General features: G+C 39.7%; 1 protein-coding gene across 10 annotated transcripts in view; it reads right to left on the bottom strand.

Moving 5' to 3' along the window:
• The window catches only part of LOC145458662 (calcium-activated potassium channel subunit alpha-1-like), a 42,847-nt gene that overhangs the window by 2,653 nt on the left and 21,848 nt on the right, over positions 1-18,346 (bottom strand). For 5 of the 10 annotated variants that reach the window (XM_080337100.1, XM_080337098.1, XM_080337104.1 and 2 more), the window contains 11 exons: positions 17,604-17,657; positions 15,803-15,835; positions 12,078-12,162; positions 11,099-11,234; positions 9,968-10,192; positions 8,987-9,179; positions 8,634-8,732; positions 5,881-6,011; positions 5,587-5,781; positions 4,928-5,001; positions 2,805-2,954 (listed from right to left, as the gene is read on the bottom strand). In XM_080337100.1, the coding sequence (XP_080193226.1) occupies positions 2,805-2,954; positions 4,928-5,001; positions 5,587-5,781; positions 5,881-6,011; positions 8,634-8,732; positions 8,987-9,179; positions 9,968-10,192; positions 11,099-11,234; positions 12,078-12,162; positions 15,803-15,835; positions 17,604-17,657 (1,375 nt within the window). Of the gene's footprint in view, positions 1-1,291; positions 1,367-2,804; positions 2,955-4,927; positions 5,002-5,586; positions 5,782-5,880; positions 6,012-8,633; positions 8,733-8,986; positions 9,180-9,967; positions 10,193-11,098; positions 11,235-12,077; positions 12,163-15,802; positions 15,836-17,603; positions 17,658-18,346 lie in introns of all 10 variants that reach the window. The other 5 variants (XM_080337103.1, XM_080337101.1, XM_080337106.1 and 2 more) reach the window with 3 other exon arrangements.

Below are 18,346 nucleotides of genomic sequence, written 5' to 3'. Positions count from 1 at the left end.
TGTGTTAGCTTTGTTCTGTTTACTTATATACTATTTTTACGCTTTACAATTGTAAATTTTGATTCGCAAATACCAAAAGTGATATTATTTTGTGCTTCTTAACCGGATATATACCTGTTGTAGTATTGAGAGATGGCATATCGTACCATTCACGGCGTGCTGTACGTTAGGATAAGGCATTTGAGGTTACTTTTCTGATAAATCAACCACAGGTAGGTTAAATATGGTCCCTAAAAATCACGGCACATCAAAAGCAACTACAACACCAGCAAAATATAAATAAAATCACAACAAATCAGGAGTCTTGTGACCATATATCGATTCCTAGAGATGGTGAGCTTTGCTAAAGAATACTGATTGATTTATATGTGCATTGACATTATGCATTCGAGAGGGGATTACGGGATTGTGTAAACTTGTCACCATAAAACTGTAAATAAAGAACCTTTATATGTTAGTACTTAGTAGCTTTCGTCATCTAACTCATCTATTATCTTATTTGCAGCACGCTACAGGGAAAGATTGGAAATGTTGGGCCTACAGTGATCTGATAGAACTTCTGTATCCAAATGGAAAAAATTTGGGAGAAGCCGTTGAAAATTGACAGGATGTAGTTCATTTCTAAACGACACGATTTCGAGGCGCAATTTTGACGTAGCGAACAATGCTCAAGTTGAAAATTGAAACGAGGCGAAGATTCCTTATACAGCAATTCTATTGCAATAGATATTGAACTTTTTAACCCAGTTACTGAGCCAAGCATACGTCCACACAACGCTTTAGCAGGAGAAACTGTCAATAATACGGAAAAGATCACTAAAAAGTTTCTTGAAGGCACGGAGCTTAAGTATACAATTGAATAATATATTCGTATCCAAATAAACCCGAATATTTTCGGCTGACACTCGTCTAGGTGAATCGTCAGCAACTGGTCGAGATTTGGAAAGAACATTGCATATCAACAATCGTATCACCTAACGATTACCCTTGACGAGTGTTAGCTGATAATATTCAGGTTTATTTCAATACGAATGTAGTATTCAATTGTATACAATGATTACTGTCGGTGCATTATCAGATAGGAACAAAATTAGATTGGACACCATACCAATTAAAATCTTCGGCAACACAAATTCACAAAACAGCGCAAATTATATTCGCCGATTCTGCATCGAATCACCCCGTTACCAAACGAAAAAGGCAGAAGGCAAGCCGATCCATACGCAAACCGCTACATAGTGAACAGAATTAGAAACGCGCAGCCATGCTTCACCGATGACCTCACACTTACGGCGATTCATCCTAACAAATCTCCGCCAGGGTAGAGGCTGCCAGGGTTGAAGACGAGGGCTGAACTTTCTGAGGGCTGGATTAAAGAAAAGCGTCTCCGTATAGTCGCGGTCGTGCCGATATTTTTTACAAAAGAGCGTAAGAAAGATCAATAGGCAATCTGTAAGTTTTCTCCAGCTCGATTACAGCCGGGTTTCATCTACTCGGGTATTCGAAACCCGTTATTTTCCACTCCATTTGAACTATACGGTAGCGTTCATGTAATGCTTTCGTACATTGGGAAAGATGTTAAACTCATTTGCTACCTTGGTATACACTCTATTATGTAATCCAGGAGACCAAAGCGGATGTGAACAGGTCGATACTATGGTGGTGGGTACAGTGTAGCTGTGTAGGGCTGAGCACAACGGTTTGAGTACGTGAATCCCTGGTCGACCGTCAATTGTGATGATTGTGGTCAAGAATTGAAATTCGATTGTCTAATCCAATTTATGTTTTTTACAGAAGACTATATAGTGCAGTGGTCCCCAGACTTTTTCGGCTTGTGGCACCCTCACAAGAACGTTGCTTAGAAAATCGATTGATGTGTCAGTCAAAACGAAGAAAAAACACGTTCACACACCCGTGAATGTGCAAATGACAATAAAATTTTGATCGCACTTATCATGGAGAGCTTCTTGGAGGTACAGAACTTCAATATACAATTGAATAGTATATTCATATTGAAATGAACCTGAATATTTTCGGCTGACCCTCGTCAGGGGTAATCGTCAGCAACTAGTAGAGAATTGGAAAGAACATTGTATATCAACAATCATGGAATAAAATTTGGGAGGAGACATCCAAAGCTTTTAGCGAAAACAGAGTTTCAAAAATCCGGGCGTTTCATGTCAATGAGCAGCTCTTCTGGAAAACGTTTACTTGATTTATGACAGTGTGTTCCTGATTTGCTGAACGATTTCTTGTTGATGAGTTGGTTTGAAACGAACAAACAAATTTTTCCAGGCATATAGCCTAGGGTTACCATACGTCCTCTTTTAAGAGGATCTGTCCTCTTTTTTGAGAATTTGTCCTCTTCTTTTGAGAATTTGTCCTCTTCTTTTGAGAATTTTGGTTAAATGTACGTGGAAATTGGCAGAGATATAGGAAATCAGCGGCCAAGTACCGGTCCGACGGGGTTTCGGAACTTGAGCCAGAGAAATGACCTTTTTTTTTAGTCAACCGACCTAAAAGTCGGGAAAAATTTACCGTTTTTTCGGGATTTTACTCCGGTATTGCAAGTCTGTAAATTTTGAAAAAGCATCCTCTTTTCAGATTCCCAAAATATGGTAACCCTAATATAGCCGCCCAATTTGGTCATAATGAGTGGTACTCTACCCGAAGGTCAATACTCGACCCGTTATCGAACCAATCAGGCACTCGATTATGCCCAGCCCTGTCTATCGCACATATACGCCACGCCGCGCACTTATACATAGTAACGTAAACGCAGACAAGCCAAAACCCCGCATTACTTTGTGGCGAGGTTATTCTTCCCGCAAAAATCGAACTGCATAAGACAGAATATAAGGTCCGACTTCATCAGCTTGAAATCGTCCGGCGGACTCGTGATGACGTAGCGTTTCGTCGTCACTTGATCCGCGTCGTGATTCACGTCCCGCAGTCTGTCAAAGCAACGGAAACTTGTAACGGGTATTGGTATCTGTTTATTGTTAATCATTTTATCGTTTCAAAACACCACGAGGCTGCGATACAAGGAAAAGATAGGAAGGTGCCGAAACGACCTGGAGTAGTCTTTGAAATCAGACACCCGCCTGGGCCTAGGCCTAGGCCAGTGATTCCCAACCGCGGCTCCAAGGTAGCCTTCTTGCGGCGCTGATCGACCTCTGAATATGCCACAAAAATATGATAGACTACAGTTCTTGTTTGTTTCTGTGAATAGTTATAGTCAGTTTATGTATGTATGTTAGGGCTCTTCAAAAATGACTTTTTTTCTCAAATCGTACTGGCTACTTGATAAAATTGTTAGGTTACCTAATTTAAGCCTACACACAAAGTTTGGTTCAATTCCAGCCAGTAACCGCTTTGCTACAGGAGAAGTAAGTTTCTATTTATTTTATAAAAATAAATAATAAAAAATTTGAAATTTTCTGTTCACACCATGAAAGTGTTAGGCTGTCTATAGAAACGATGCTCACCAAATTTGGTTCAATTCCAACATATGGAAGCGGAGTTATTGCCGTCGAAAAATTTGGATTTGAATAAAATAGTATTTACGGTGAGCACAACTATAATAAATAAACAAAGAATTGGTCACCGTAAATACTATTTTATTCAAATCCAAATTTTTCGACGGCAATAACTCCGCTTCCACTGGTTGGAATTGAACCAAATTTGGTGAGCATCGTTTCTATAGACACTAGATAGCCTAACACTTTCATGGGGTGAACAGAAAATTTTCAAAATTTTTATTATTTATTTTTATATAATATATAGAAACTTTCTTCTCCTGTAGCAAAGCGGTTACTGGCTGGAATTGAACCAAATTTTGTGTGTAGGCTTAAATTAGGTAACATAACAATTTTATCAAGTAGCCAGTACGATTTGAGAAAAAAAGTCATTTTTGAAGAGCCCTAATGTATATTAGGGCTGTTCAAAATTAACTTTTTTTTTCGGATTCCAGCCATTCACTGATTAAATTGTCAGGTTACCCTAAAAAACGCTGCACACCAAATTTGGTTCAATTCTAACAAGTATAGGACTCCGCAGATCCAATTAAAATTTTTAATTTATAATGGAAAATTAAAAAAAAAATTCAAATTTTTCTGCCAACCCCATGAAATTGTTGAGCTGTCTTCAAAGACGTTGCAAAACAAATTTGAGTCAATTCTGACCAGTAGAAGCGGAGTTATGTGAGTTTTTCGTTGATAAATCGTATTGTATATGAATGCTAAAATAAAGGGATATTAGTTCTGTCTGAAGCCGTCCAAGGCCGCTTGTGAAAAACCGGGTAAGAGAATTCTTGCAGGCTGGCGTCAAACGCACGCTGGATGAATACCCGTCAGACGAGGATATCTGTTGTGTTCTGCTGGTCATAGACCTTTATATATCGTCTCTGTGAAGAGTAAATTCCGACACAATTTTACTAACATCCACATAACGGCTCATAGTCAAGTATAAATTGCAATAAGTCCAATATTACTCAGCGTATAATACCCCGACAACTTGTGCATCAAGTGCTGGAATTTAAGAAGAGCTATCACAAAACGAATAGTACGTTGTAGTAATGATATGCATTTCCAGACTATTCCAATGTTTAGCACTCGCCAATCTGCGTCTATCAATGCTAAAATAACCGCTATAGAATCTATAGAAGTCTATGTGCTGTGCAATTGTGCAAGCTTTTGAATTAGCTGGATGGTGAGAGCTGAGCTATAGCTACCTATAAATTATTTTCGTTCTAAGTAGCCTAGTCGAGTGTTTCATGCGGCTCCACACGTACTCTGAAGTGTAAAATGCGGCTCCGATATCCAAAAAGGTCGGGGGCCACTGGCCTAGGCGATGTAAAGAAGGGGCGTGCACACTGGATGGAGATAAACGAGGGAATACATAAAACGACTGTAGACGTTTTCTTTACCTGTAAATACCGAAGCAGAGAATGTTGTACTTGTTCAGGGCTTGTACGAAGAGATCGCCGTAATTTCCACCGTTCTGAAATCGAAATAGGAGAATTCAAAACCGCACGCGAGATTATACTTAAATAGTTGGTTCGTGGTACAGGACTTAAGATTGCTTTCATTACAACATCCATCGAAGTAGTGCAATTATTAAACACGAAGACTTCGAGACTTCTCGAGTTTAATAATTGTATTGCCGCGATGGATGTTGTAATGAAAGTAACGCGGTACCGCCGTGACTTCTTCGTTGTGCTCAAGTACGGCTCGCGTAATTGCACTATTTACTAATGTCGAAATTAAATTAAATTCCGAATTAACAAGAACTACAACGAAAGTGAAGTTCATATCGAATCAGAATTCATTATCATAAGCATGGAAGTGGCAAATATACTTGCACTATACAGTTTTCCTGTAGCATTTTTAGGAAAAGTAAAAATTAGATAACAATTAAAATTAGAGCATAGAAACACTTCTAATTACACTGGAATTAGATAACCGATATTTTCCTAATTGGTTTAATTAAACAACTAGAATTATCTAGTTCTCCGAGCCTGCCTTCTAGTCGAGTACCAACGCTGACTATTTGGACCATCTCCGGTTACTATACAGGGAAAAATACCCCGAATCCGGCGAAATCCCCGTCGTGAAGTCCCAGATGCGTGACCCTGCATCTGTCTCGGCTCGACAGCGTCTCAGCCGTCGAATAGCCCCCGCGTAACGCGTTGCCTTCCGCTAGTATGGCTTCCAGTTCCGGCGTAGCGCCTCCGGTTATGAGCGTCCTTATCAGAGTGAGCGCGTTGCTGTTGAAGTAAGTCTGAAACGAAGTATCAGTATCAGTGTCAGTTTACTAGTAATCTCATCATTTCAAAACACCACAAGACTGCGATACGATGAAAAGATAGGAAGGTGTTACCGCGCTGACGAGAGAGTCTAATACGCTGATGGCGAACGCGGTGCCGCACGCGAACGGCTGGGTGAGGTACAATTCCGTGTCTGGGTCGTCGTCGTCGTCCTGGTCGAGGAACTGCACGTTGGTGTCGTTCACTGTGAAAGATATCGGCCGGAATTGATTCTCCTTATTCGCGGAGTTGACTTCATCATCGATATCTTGAGATTGATGTTTCTATGTTTGTGGTATTCATGGCGTTTGTCAACTACTACTCCGTAACTGCCGACTTGTAGCACGGCCTACTTCAAGGCTTTTATAAGACACCGCTTACGCGGAAGAGATGGCGAGGAGGAGCCTAGATAAACCTCCAACACTTACGCAATAATTCCGGAGTCGACCTCGGTTAAGATTGATGTAGGTTGGTTGGGATGTTTTGACTTGACCTTCGATGCAAAGTGGCTACGGTATCCTTAGAGCTGGACGGTAACGGAGTACTTACACTTGTTCGAAATAGTCGCGTAGCTTTTGCCTATATTTCCAATCCTAACACAAGTAGTTATGCGTTTAGATTACATTCACTTCTACAGATTTTAAAGCAAAACTACTTACAGTTTCAATTTGGCAAAGAAGAAAGTTGGACACGTCTTGTAAATCACTATCTCGATTTGTATTGGCGTGGGAATTTACTTCTATTTTTATACGAGAGCACCAACGCTGGCTTCTCTGACCAGCATTGTTATAAGCACCACATACTCTTAGCGAAAACAGTGTGTATTTCCACCCGTGTACCACCCTTGATATACGGGTGTGAATGTACACCCAAGACAAACGAATCCATAAGGAATATTTGAAGACACTCTCGGAGGCACAGAACTTCGATATACAATTGATTGAATTGAATAGTACATTCATATTGAAATAAACCCGAATAGTTTCGGCTGACTAGTAGACCAGTGCTCTTCAACCGGGGTTGTCGTACACCCCAGGGTGTACCAGAATTTGGAAAGGGTGTACCACTCGGGGGGTGTACAGGGGTGTACCAGATCCGAGTAACAATGAGCCGATGGCTAGCTATCACAAAGGCAGGTTTATAGGTCAGTACAGGTTGACGCACAGGTTAATGAGCAATATGGTACAATGTTATCTCAAGTGTAATACCATAGTGTCCTATATGGTGTCGACACAAGCAAATCTCACGCATCAGTGAAATTGTATCACGTCACAATTTCCATTTGGCTACAGGCAATTTGACGGTCATTTTTGACGGGCTTGCCGAGCATTAAATTTGGTAAAACAGGTATCAATCGAAAGCTGACTCTGCACTGATTACGAAAATATAAATTTTATTCCGCTCGTGACCCTGGAACTCCCACAATCAGCCTCGAATTTTTCATTGTTATGGAGATTGGTATTGGGACGCAACAATGCTGAACAATGCTGTCTGGCCCTTTTTCTCGTGAGCTACTCTCTCGCTTCGCCAGACAGCATTGTTGCGTCCCAATGCCAATCTCCAAAACAATGAAAAATTCGAGGCTGATTGTGGGAGTTCTAGGGCCACGAGCGGAATAAAATTTATATTTTCGTCATGTGTTCAGCTAGTCATTTGTAATTTAGTGATTTTTGAGGAAACCGCCGCGATAGCTCAGACTTTTTGAATCTGTACTTCCTACCCGACGTTAATAAATACCGCAATGCACATAAATGAAGTGACGTAGCCAGCCAAGGTCGAAACAGCTTCCATGTTGAAATCCAAACCCTTTTGTTTTAAAATGCCGATTGTACGTCCAATCTTTCGCCATACATTTCCAATTTAGTATTTTGTTATTAGTGATGTAAATTAGCGACAATAGACTGTGTATAGCGGCATACGATCTGAAGTTACTGACATCTCTTGCAGCCCATGTGCTGCCATCGACTGTGTGTGGTGCGGGGCAGGCCTGATACGCAGTAGGCTGGTGCGCCTGCTATCATCGCTGTTCTGAATTACCGCTTCTGCAGCAGTAGCTTTACCTACTCTCTCCCCAATACTGTTACATTTAGGTTGATTATCGTTCGTAACGCCATGCTGTTTTTGCTCTGACACGAAATAAATTCCAATTCGCGTGGCGGGCTGCCTAACTGGCTGCGAATAGACTCTGTGACCAAATACTATTTTATTCAAATCCAAATTTTTTGACGGCAATAGCTCCGCTTCTACTAGTCGGAATTGAACCAAATTTGAAGAACATAGTTTTTTTGGACAACCTTATACTTTCATGGGGTGAACAGAAAAATTTCAAATTTTTCGTTATTTATTTTTGTATAATAAATAGAAACTTTCTTCTCCCGTAGCAAGGCAGCTACTAGTTGGAATTGAACCAAATTTGGTGTGTAGGCTTAAGGTAGGTGACCTAACAATTTTATCAAGTGACCAGTACGATTTGAGAAAAATAGTCATTTTTGAAGACCCCTAATGAACAGGGGTGTACGAGTTTTGAGCAAACGTTAAAAGGGTGTACCACGTCGAAAAACGTTGAAGACCACTGTAGTAGACAATTGAAAACATCGTTGTACAATAACAATCGGCATGACAATTCGAATATAATCATAGATAGATGGCTTAAGCTCAATGCACCATTTTTCAAGGAATATATGTTTAGATATTAGGATTATTTACGCTTTTGCGATTCATTGATGACCACTTGCCCGAATGTAATTCTGGCTGACTTTTTCATGCAATGTTACCATCAAATTACACTCTCCCTTTCTCTATGAATCTCCCTATAAACGCAACTCACCCAATTCAGTGATCATAGGTATATTTGCACCGCTTGTCACCACAGGGTTTTCGTCTGTGTCGTCCTGAATACTACCAGAGGTATCGTGTCCTTGAAAACCTTTATGCAAACGTTGAGGTTAAGTAAAAAATATACTTCAGAAACCATGGATGTGACACCTAACCGCACTCACACATACAGCCGAAGTGCATGCAGCAGATGTAGGTTAAATTTAACGAAAACAGATGAATCCGGCATTGAAAAATATTATCGAGGTGTACTTGGACAATTAGATAATTCTAGAGCGCAATGTCGGTAATCTAATATTGATCAAGTTGTGAAATTTGTGAAAGACTACGGAAACAATATCCTACCTCTCGAGCTGGCTTGGAGTATGCTGACGCTGTCGTCGAAACGCATCGATTTGATGTTTAGTGACGCCAGAATGGATTCCTTGTCTTGCAACGACGGGTCTTCAACCGCGCTCTGATTGGTCGACAAGATCACGCACATGTCCGACGTATTGACATTGACAGCACGCAAGTCGGCGCGACTCAGCGGTGATCCCTGTAGAGCAAATAGCCGAACGTGATCAAACTAGCAATCGAGTCTAATTAGGTATAGTGGCGAAAATAGTGTTGGAACACATGATTTTTTTGGTTACGATAAAATATTTCGAGCACATATGGCCTTTGAATAAGAGAAACATCTGTAACACCGTGAACAACAAAATCGTCTGCCACTTAAAACACCAGGTTTATTCTTCCATACATCTACAAGGCATATCTACGCAATCAGCTTATACAGTCTTTACACATCGGCATTGTAGAGCCTGCGAGATATGCCACGTTGCCATAGGACAATACATCCCGCACAACATGGATGAGAATTTTTTAACGTGGAAATGTTGTTTGTAGTATTCATGTAGTTTGTCGACTACATGGTCGACTATGGTCGACTATGGTCGATCACATTACACTTCTAGGCTTTTGTAAGACACCGGTTGCGCTGATGAGATGGCGAGGAGGAGCCTAGATAAACCCCCAACACTTAGGTAGGAATTCTGAAGTCGACCTCGGTCGGACTCGAACCCACAACCCATTGGTGTTGTAGCTGTGGATCATACAACAAAGGCTATCGCGCCACCTACCGGACCCAGTGCAAATGACTTTCACCACATGGCAAAGATCGCAATAGCGACATAGAGAAAAGATTCGGACAATACCGAAACAACTAATATTTACTCAAACCGGATAAAATAAAGCAAATACGGATGGTATTATTTTCTGTTACGATAGGAGTCCGTTAATTCGCAAGCTGCAGTGTCATAACAGTGTGAAACCAGACAGACTTACAGGCAAAATATCCACTTTTGGAAAGTTGCAAATGGTGTCCCATTCTCGTTTGATGAAGTCCAAATCGCCGAGCAGCACAATGGGCCTGAGCTCGTGATAGTGGAAGTTGGATGCCCTCAGCGGCATGATAAAATTTCGCAACCCGAGCAAAGGACTTTTCGCATCGCCGAAAATGCACGCTATAATGTGACGCCGTAGAGTGATGTGCGACGCCCGTTCCCTGCTCTGAATACAAAATGCGGGGATGTAATTTCGTCTGGATATTGATCTGCCGCAGGCAGTGAGAATGTCCAGTTTTCTTTTGACAAAAATCTGAGAAATTTATCGGTTCACATTATACCTTGAAATGGGACATTATGACATGGTCCACGCCGGTTCCCAATCAATCATGTTGAAAGCATGTATGAATGTATAAGGGGTTTATGGTGCTTGACTACTAAGGTCTTGTACACCAGGCCTAAGAGAGCTATTGTTAAATCAGACGTGTCCACTCAGTACAACCAGCATAGCCATGACCGAGACATTCCAAATTAAAGCTCACTATGCTATTGCCTCTGGTGATTGTATCGAATCAAAACAGTTACAGGAGGCTGAAATATTCAAATGTTTTTCACTCTTTCCATAGTATGTTTTTGTGTTCTTGCGTCCCAAAAATGAAGATGCTAGTGTCACCGCGATACCTCAGAGACTCTTCTAGTCTATATAAATGATTGCCAGCTCCAAGACTAGCCAAGGCTCGAAAACGAATCATAAATGCATCCGTGGGGCGCCAATTACACACCCACTGTGAATTAGTGCAGTCATGGCAGTGAAGCGTGAGGGTAAACCGAATACAACCAGTTGGAAACCGCTGTAAGCCTTACATTGATATCAGTAGGCGTGCACATTCGAATGCTATTTAAACAAGGATGTCAACAGCAATTTCGAACACCATCAAGATATGTTTCACCAGCGTTAGTAAATACGAAACGAGTACGAGGCTCTGTAAGATATGCGAGGTATTTGATCATTCTTGTGATAAAACGTCACGAAAAATTGCGGTATACATCTTCAATAATCTCAATGATAGCAGCAACATTGCGATGATTTTAAACCCCGATGGATTTAATAAAAAAGGAATGAAATCCTCACCAAAATACACTTTCTAAGGTCTCGAGATGGGCACCAGTGAAACATTCCCGTGCTGTCATATTTCATCGCGGAATCCACGTCTTGCGAATTGGGTGCGGTCGCGACTGAGGATATTACTGTTGTAGTTGCCGGAGCACTGAAATATAACCTCACGTCGAAAATTCGGCCAATCAATACTATCAAACTGAAATGTAATGATATACGTCACAGCTTTAATGCCTGGCATACACAACTATTTAGGCCAATGGTTCCCAAAATCTTTCAACTTGTGGCGCGCCAGAAAAATGATATGACACTCGCGGCGCACTTACAAGCGGAAAAAAGTCTAAAAATTATTTTCACGCTTTAATGAGTGTGCTTCTTTAAACGAACATTGAGCATATACTGATGAAACGAAGTTGCAATATTGAGACGCATAGGCTACTCATATTTCGTGTTAAATTCGAGGTAATTTCGCTCGTTTGCAGCTTTTAATTTTTGTCAAAACAGGAAATACATGTTCAAATGTATGGGAATGACCAATATGATTATTATTGCTTTTGCATCGATTATATAGAATAGCATTTGGAAGCAGACTGTCAAAACGGGTCCATTTTTTTGTGGAAAAGTCGTTTGAGAAAATCGTTTGATCCGCAAATCAATGAAACAGTATTCGTTTTCTGCATAACGAGTGTTTGATTCATTGCTTCCAAATGATTTCGCTACCCGTCTAAAGTTGTTGAGCCGCAAATTCTGGGATATAATGCTGGAGTACAAGTGGGACAATGCCGCCATGATTTGCGGAATGATTCCTTGTTCACGAGTTGATTCTAATCTAGCAGCCTAAATATGACGTAGCAATTACCTTTCCCTGTCGACAGTGCCGTAATATGTTAGTCATATGTTGTTATGAGCTATTGAAGTAGTTATAGAACACAGTTTGGGAATCACTGATTTATACAGTGAAGTCTCGTATACTTCAATCTCTAATCCAAATCACCTGCGTCTCGAAGACTCCGGATTGCCAGATTGCATTGAATCCTTACCGGATGTTGCTTCGTATGGAGGCGGCAACATTTCGACTGCTGTCATTGCAAAATGTTTATTTTTTACCAATGAACACACACAACATATCGAAATGTCACCGAATTGAAAGAAATCACAATGGAGGATAATCAGACACATTCGTAGCATGCAACAGTATTCGCAGGATGTATTAGCATTCACATGCATGTTTCGACTTTGTAAGTTACACAGACAGTGATCAAATGCATATCTGAAAACATTATGATAATACGGATGAAATCCGTTCACGGCGGATTGAGGGTATAATTTTTGCATGTGGTTGATCGTAAAATCCTGATTACAACTAAGTAGATACGTAGGCACAAAACGCAGCGATATTCTTATGCTTGCAATATTACTGCTCCCAGTTTGTAGAACTACGTTACCCGTTGGTTCAATGATGCAAAAGAAATGGGATACTATGAAAAAATGTGACGCTGTGCCATTTCAGACAATAAGTTTTTGTACTTCTAAAGATAACGGGACATCAATAATTCATTAATATCTCTGAGTGCATGTTCCCGATCCAAGTGTCTCATTAATAAATCAAAAGAAGTTTGAAAAACAGGTATCTTTCAACTTAATTTCGTGTTACAGCGCTGGGTAAAGTTATTGTCGCTAAGCACCTGCTGGCTTAATACTAGGGCTGGGCAAAATCGAGTACCTGAGTGATTCGATTCTGAATCACGTAAAATGCTTCGAGTCGAGTCGAGTAATCGAGTATCACTCATTATGACGCCATAGCATAATATTATTTGTCAAAGTTCAAATATGTACCTTTTAAGCGACCACAAAGAATATATTGCCTGTTATCCATAATATTAAGGATACTTTGTTATTTTTTCGACCATACCGATTTCATTGCACTTGGTGACAATATTGTGGGATGATCATGACTTCGTAGATGTGCTATTTCCAGTAACGTTCGTAGCTTTGTACTTCATGTTTCGTATGCTACGATACGGCCAATCAAGGTTTCAAGGCTTCAACAGTGAAATTAGCATAAACTCGTTGATCGTTGATAAACTCCTCGTTGATAAATCAACTTTCAGTGGTGAGGAGCGTATAATATCAGTACTCGAAAAAATCGTCTTTTACCACTCGACTCGAATCATTAAAATTAATACTCGATTCAGATTCGAGTACTCGAATCATTGTGCCCAGCCCTACTTAATACTAGTAACTCTAATAGATCGATCGATTAAATTTCCTTGATGTGCTCTACGAAAAAGGTAGGAGTATGAATGTCAATGATTGGAAGTGATGAAAGATCTGAATTATCATCAATTCCATTTTTAGTCAGGCTCTTCAAAATTTACAAGGCACTAGTTGGTGTATTACTGCTAGTTCGTATTGTTTTCTACAGAACTACCATATGTTATAGGGGAGAATATCCAAACCAAATGGAACTCACGAAAAAGGCAGATTTGAAAAACGCATAATTTTATCATATTATATATAAACCATATCATAGGTGAAACCAGATGACTGGTTTATTTACATCAAACAAATTTCAGATCAGACTGACCAATTGAAAAATCGCTTGCAAAGTAAATTCAAATCAGTTTAATCAATGAGTGTCAGGAAAGACAAACAGATCACGCACATCTGTTATAAATTGCACTGATACCAGAAACCTTATTATGGAAAAGGTTTATGATGGTTCTCCAAAATACAAATATTTTCATATCCATTTTTGGCATCTGTTACTTGACTACCGTATCAGGATTTGTACCAACTGGCAAGCATTATATTCAATAATCAAATCCTCACACATACTGAACACTAGGGATGGTGTGAACCTCTGAAAGGTTCGGGTTCGTGTGAACGCGAACCTTTTTGAAAGGTTCTGTGTGAACACGAACGTGAACCTCGTGACGTCATATTGCTAATTCCAACCCTATCTTTCAATGAAGTGATAGCCTATATTAATGTACACGATACCTAGCGAAGACTCGGGCCACATAATGTCACCTTGCTGAAGTACATATTGGCGTTTTAAACGTTGCTAAATGTATCAACCGCGGTTATCAAATTATATAATAATCTCATAAAATCAATACATTCCGTCGCTTCGCCAACAATTTCGACGAGGACTTACCAGGGAATATAAGCTTACGCCTTAACGGTCTTAGCCAGACCGGACAATGTGTTCGTAGTCTGAGTATTGCTACATTTATATTGAGCAGAGTGTAAAACGGGTTTCTATACTCGCTACCGATACCATAAACAACAGGTTATAGGCCTATAGCAGTAGCCAGCACCTTAATCGCGCGAATTTGGTTTTAATGATACAGTAAAGATATGAAGTCAAGATTGATCCCGTACGCCCGCTCGATTTTTTTACATCAGAAAACGATATCAATGTCATTGATTGGTTGAATAAGCATCATTCGCTGACTACGTAAATCGCTCGTGATGTTGTGTGATTGCGGGTCAAGCGCACAGCGGAGAGTCATTAAATATTCACAAAAGGAAAGCTGGATATTTCGTGAAAATTTTTGTAACAAAAAAGCAAGTAAAACTTTTAGGTTGTCAAGGTGCATGCTCGTTAGCGTTGATTTTTTATGCTGCCAGCGCCATGCATAGAGTGACCCGCAGTTGAAATGCAATATATTTGAACCAATGATCTTATAATGAAGTGCAAATTACACTTTATTAAAAAGGTTCACAGTGCAGAACCTACCAAGGTTCTGTTGTGAACGCGAACCTCTAATTTTCCGAGGTTCACACACAGAACGCGAACGTGAACCTCACGTTCACACCATCCCTACTGAACACCACACACCTTAACGTCAACACAACACCAGACAGGATAATATTGCAAAAAACATATCCAATTACCGACTTGTACCGGGGTATCATTACAGACCAAACTGCCATGGTTGAAATTCAAAAGCAGACATGAACCTTCAGTTGCAACAAGAGATTTTGCTTTGTTCCGAAAATCTATGTCACAGATATAACAGTCTGATTGAAAAGTATTGATAAATTCCGATATCCGATCACGACATCATAACATACACAACGAATGCACAAGAACCTTCGGATTAGTTGCTGATATTGCAAAGCAACGCAGCATGCATATAGTATTATAACCCATACAATATAGTTATTCTTGCAAAGCAGCAACTGCATATAGCCGGATATAGGTGCATCTCAAAGAAAATAGGTCACAGTTCATAGACTTGTATGAATGACTGCATTCAGTTTTGACAATTTCCTCCCCAATTTAGACTGTGTTTATGGGAAGCCAAAATACACATGCCATAATGTGCCTTTTAGTACAGTTCTTCCTATAGTTTTGCTCCATTTTGTTTCAAGAACCTAGTGGGGAAAATGCATGAATCGCCAAGCAGGTAACCAGATAAATGTCACCAAAATGAATCATAAGCTGAAAAAATAGTCTCGGTGTAAGAGCCTAAGAGGACTAGCTACAAAAGTCCAACCTCCCAATTTCCAACTTGAAACCACAGATTGCGAGAAAGGCACTATGTTGCAAGCAACTATGCATTACAATTTGAGGATTAAGCGAACAAGATGTAATTTGACAAAGTACATATGGTAACTCCACACTAATTTAACAGAGGGAATTTGTAACACTTGGAGTACAGCATGCGAAACTACCACATCTGTCGACTCTATGATGGCTATACTCACATAGTGGGCGAGATAATAACGATGGAAAGGGCACTAAATAAAGCACACCCGCTTCTAAAAGCTTCTAAAACATCGGGTTGGGCACAATGATTTTACCACTGGAGCACATATTGAATGAAATGATTGGTGCCAAGTGGCGCCAGTTCAAATCTTTGCATCCCTGTGCCTACTAAAATTTATTTCATTCACAAAAATTATAGTTTCATTCATGTAGCCTATCCTTTCAACAATGGAGCTTCGAAGCCTTGCATGTCTGCATCACAACATTCAAAGTATGGAGCACAAAACACTGTTGCAATACATCGTACCACAGTTACCAGTAGAAGAAACTTAAAAGTTGCTTTCGATCAAAATTGCGAAAGGCTTAATTTCCGCCGTAGTCGAGAAAAAGTTACAAATTTCACTTATTTGGTCTTTTCTTCCACATATGGCAATATTACTTTCAAACCACAAAGAAAATATGGATATCAATGTCAAGAGTTACACCCATCACAGATCAAATGAAAACTATATATTTCTTAACAAATTCGTCGACGGAATGTTACTTCGGCTACTGACAGTGGACAGAATTCAATAGACAAACCAATATCCCTTTTGAGAGGGATACGGTAGTAGAATACGGTAATCGCGTGATGGAAAAATAAGGAATTCTACTAGATACCTTTTATGGAACTTACATAGTTTTTACACAATGTCTGTTTAAAATCATCTCATAAATCAAATCCATCTTGACCAATAATGATCAGCATTATCTGGGTCACCGGATTGTGCCGCATTCAAAATATGTTCAATCATTGGCAGATGTGTTATCTTGTAACGTTGATTCCCGTGGTAGGATTCAATATTTTGTCAGCTGGTTCTATCACTAAAATTCAAATTTTAAATGTGGTTCTGCTAGAAAAAGTGATTGACAGTTACCAGAAATGCTAACCGGTTCGCTGACCCCATAAAATTTCATGAGACAATTCTGTATAATCGTGCGAACCAGCTGAATCCAACCCAGGGATATTGAGATAACTGGTTGATTATCCTCAAAAATCGTCTGACCTAGCTTACACTGTCAGAGTAAGGTATCAATGACTGAATGTATTGTGGTTCCAACAGTCTGATACAAATTATTCACGATTATGCCTTTTAGCAGTTTTACGATTTTCTAAGAATATCATAACCGCATAAATGTAATAAGACCATCAAGTATGCTCAAGTGTACTCAGAGATATGCTACAGTATGTCATGATTTCCAGAAATAACCAATACGTTACTGGTAATTCTGGCAGAGTAAGCTGGCCTTTTCTTATGATAACAATATATTGAGTAGAAATAGGTTCATCATTTATCTGGATGCACGCTTAACTCTGGAGGCAGTAATGTTAAAAGAATTCAGCCTGATCGATATTCAGCACAAGTCCACAACCACACTGCTATCTCCATGGTGTAACCTTATTATACAGAGTATCAAAGAGGAAACTAGGAATACATCAATGTTCTAACAAAATTCATGTTTCAAGTAAGTTGATTTGGCTTGATTTTTCACTTGGGCATGCAAAATAGAAGCCCTGAATTGGTTAGTATCGAATCATTGATGCAGTATTTTAAATCATGGTGTATGAGATTTCACTATCCATTACATACTATTGGAACAGAAATCGGTTCAATTATTTCGTGGCATGTTCGTTACGATATTTCCAGCAAAAAAAAAAATATATAAACACTGCGGCCCAATTAAGGAAGAATTGTATTTCATCCCATTTTGAACAAGCGCAAGCCAATCTTTCATATCTACATCCCCAACATAACTTACCAGAGTCTGGCTTGCTATCAGGAAATTTATAAGTCTGTATATTCTTTGCTCTTCCTGCGCGGAATAGGTCAATAAAGAAAGAATAAAACATCACTACCGAAACATGCGTTAAACCAGCACCATACCACTAACCAAACTTGAGATATTAGAGCCATGCAAGCTAATTATTATCAGTGATAGTAAGAATTAGGCAATCACAAAGCGATCTTTCAGCAATGGAATTTCATGCAAATAAATATCAAAAATGGAATACAAAGGCCATATTGTTTGAAATATATGTAGCAATATCCTACCTTGTGACTGCCAGATATACTATTTTTATACACAATTCATTGGTCAACATTCCTGTTTGTAAATTTAAAAGGACTTCGACCATGATTGGTCAGTAGCCCCGGTCGCCAACTTAATAGTGGTAACCATCGTCACGATATCAGTTACGTAGGTAAGGATAGGGGGATTTTGATCAACTTTTTGTGATTATGTACATGTATACCAGTGGTTCCCAACCTTTTTGGACTCATCGCCCCCTTATCAAGCTCGACACAAATTTTCGCCCCCCATGTTTATGGATCCGGCAATGAGGACATATAAAGGATCGCTACTGATGCGTGTCGTTCGACATCCTCCTATCTGTTCGTTACATTGCATTGTGTCTTATCGCATTGTACATTGTATGTGTAGCTTGTTCAGATGAAAATTATAACCCAATGTATTGCATATTGTATTAAAAAACGGGACATTCA

This window comes from Botryllus schlosseri, chromosome 16, assembly GCF_051294905.1.
Source record: "Botryllus schlosseri isolate E-star chromosome 16, Bs_hap1, whole genome shotgun sequence".
NCBI lineage: Eukaryota > Metazoa > Chordata > Ascidiacea > Stolidobranchia > Styelidae > Botryllus > Botryllus schlosseri.
This window is presented reverse-complemented; position numbering and strand designations above follow the sequence as displayed.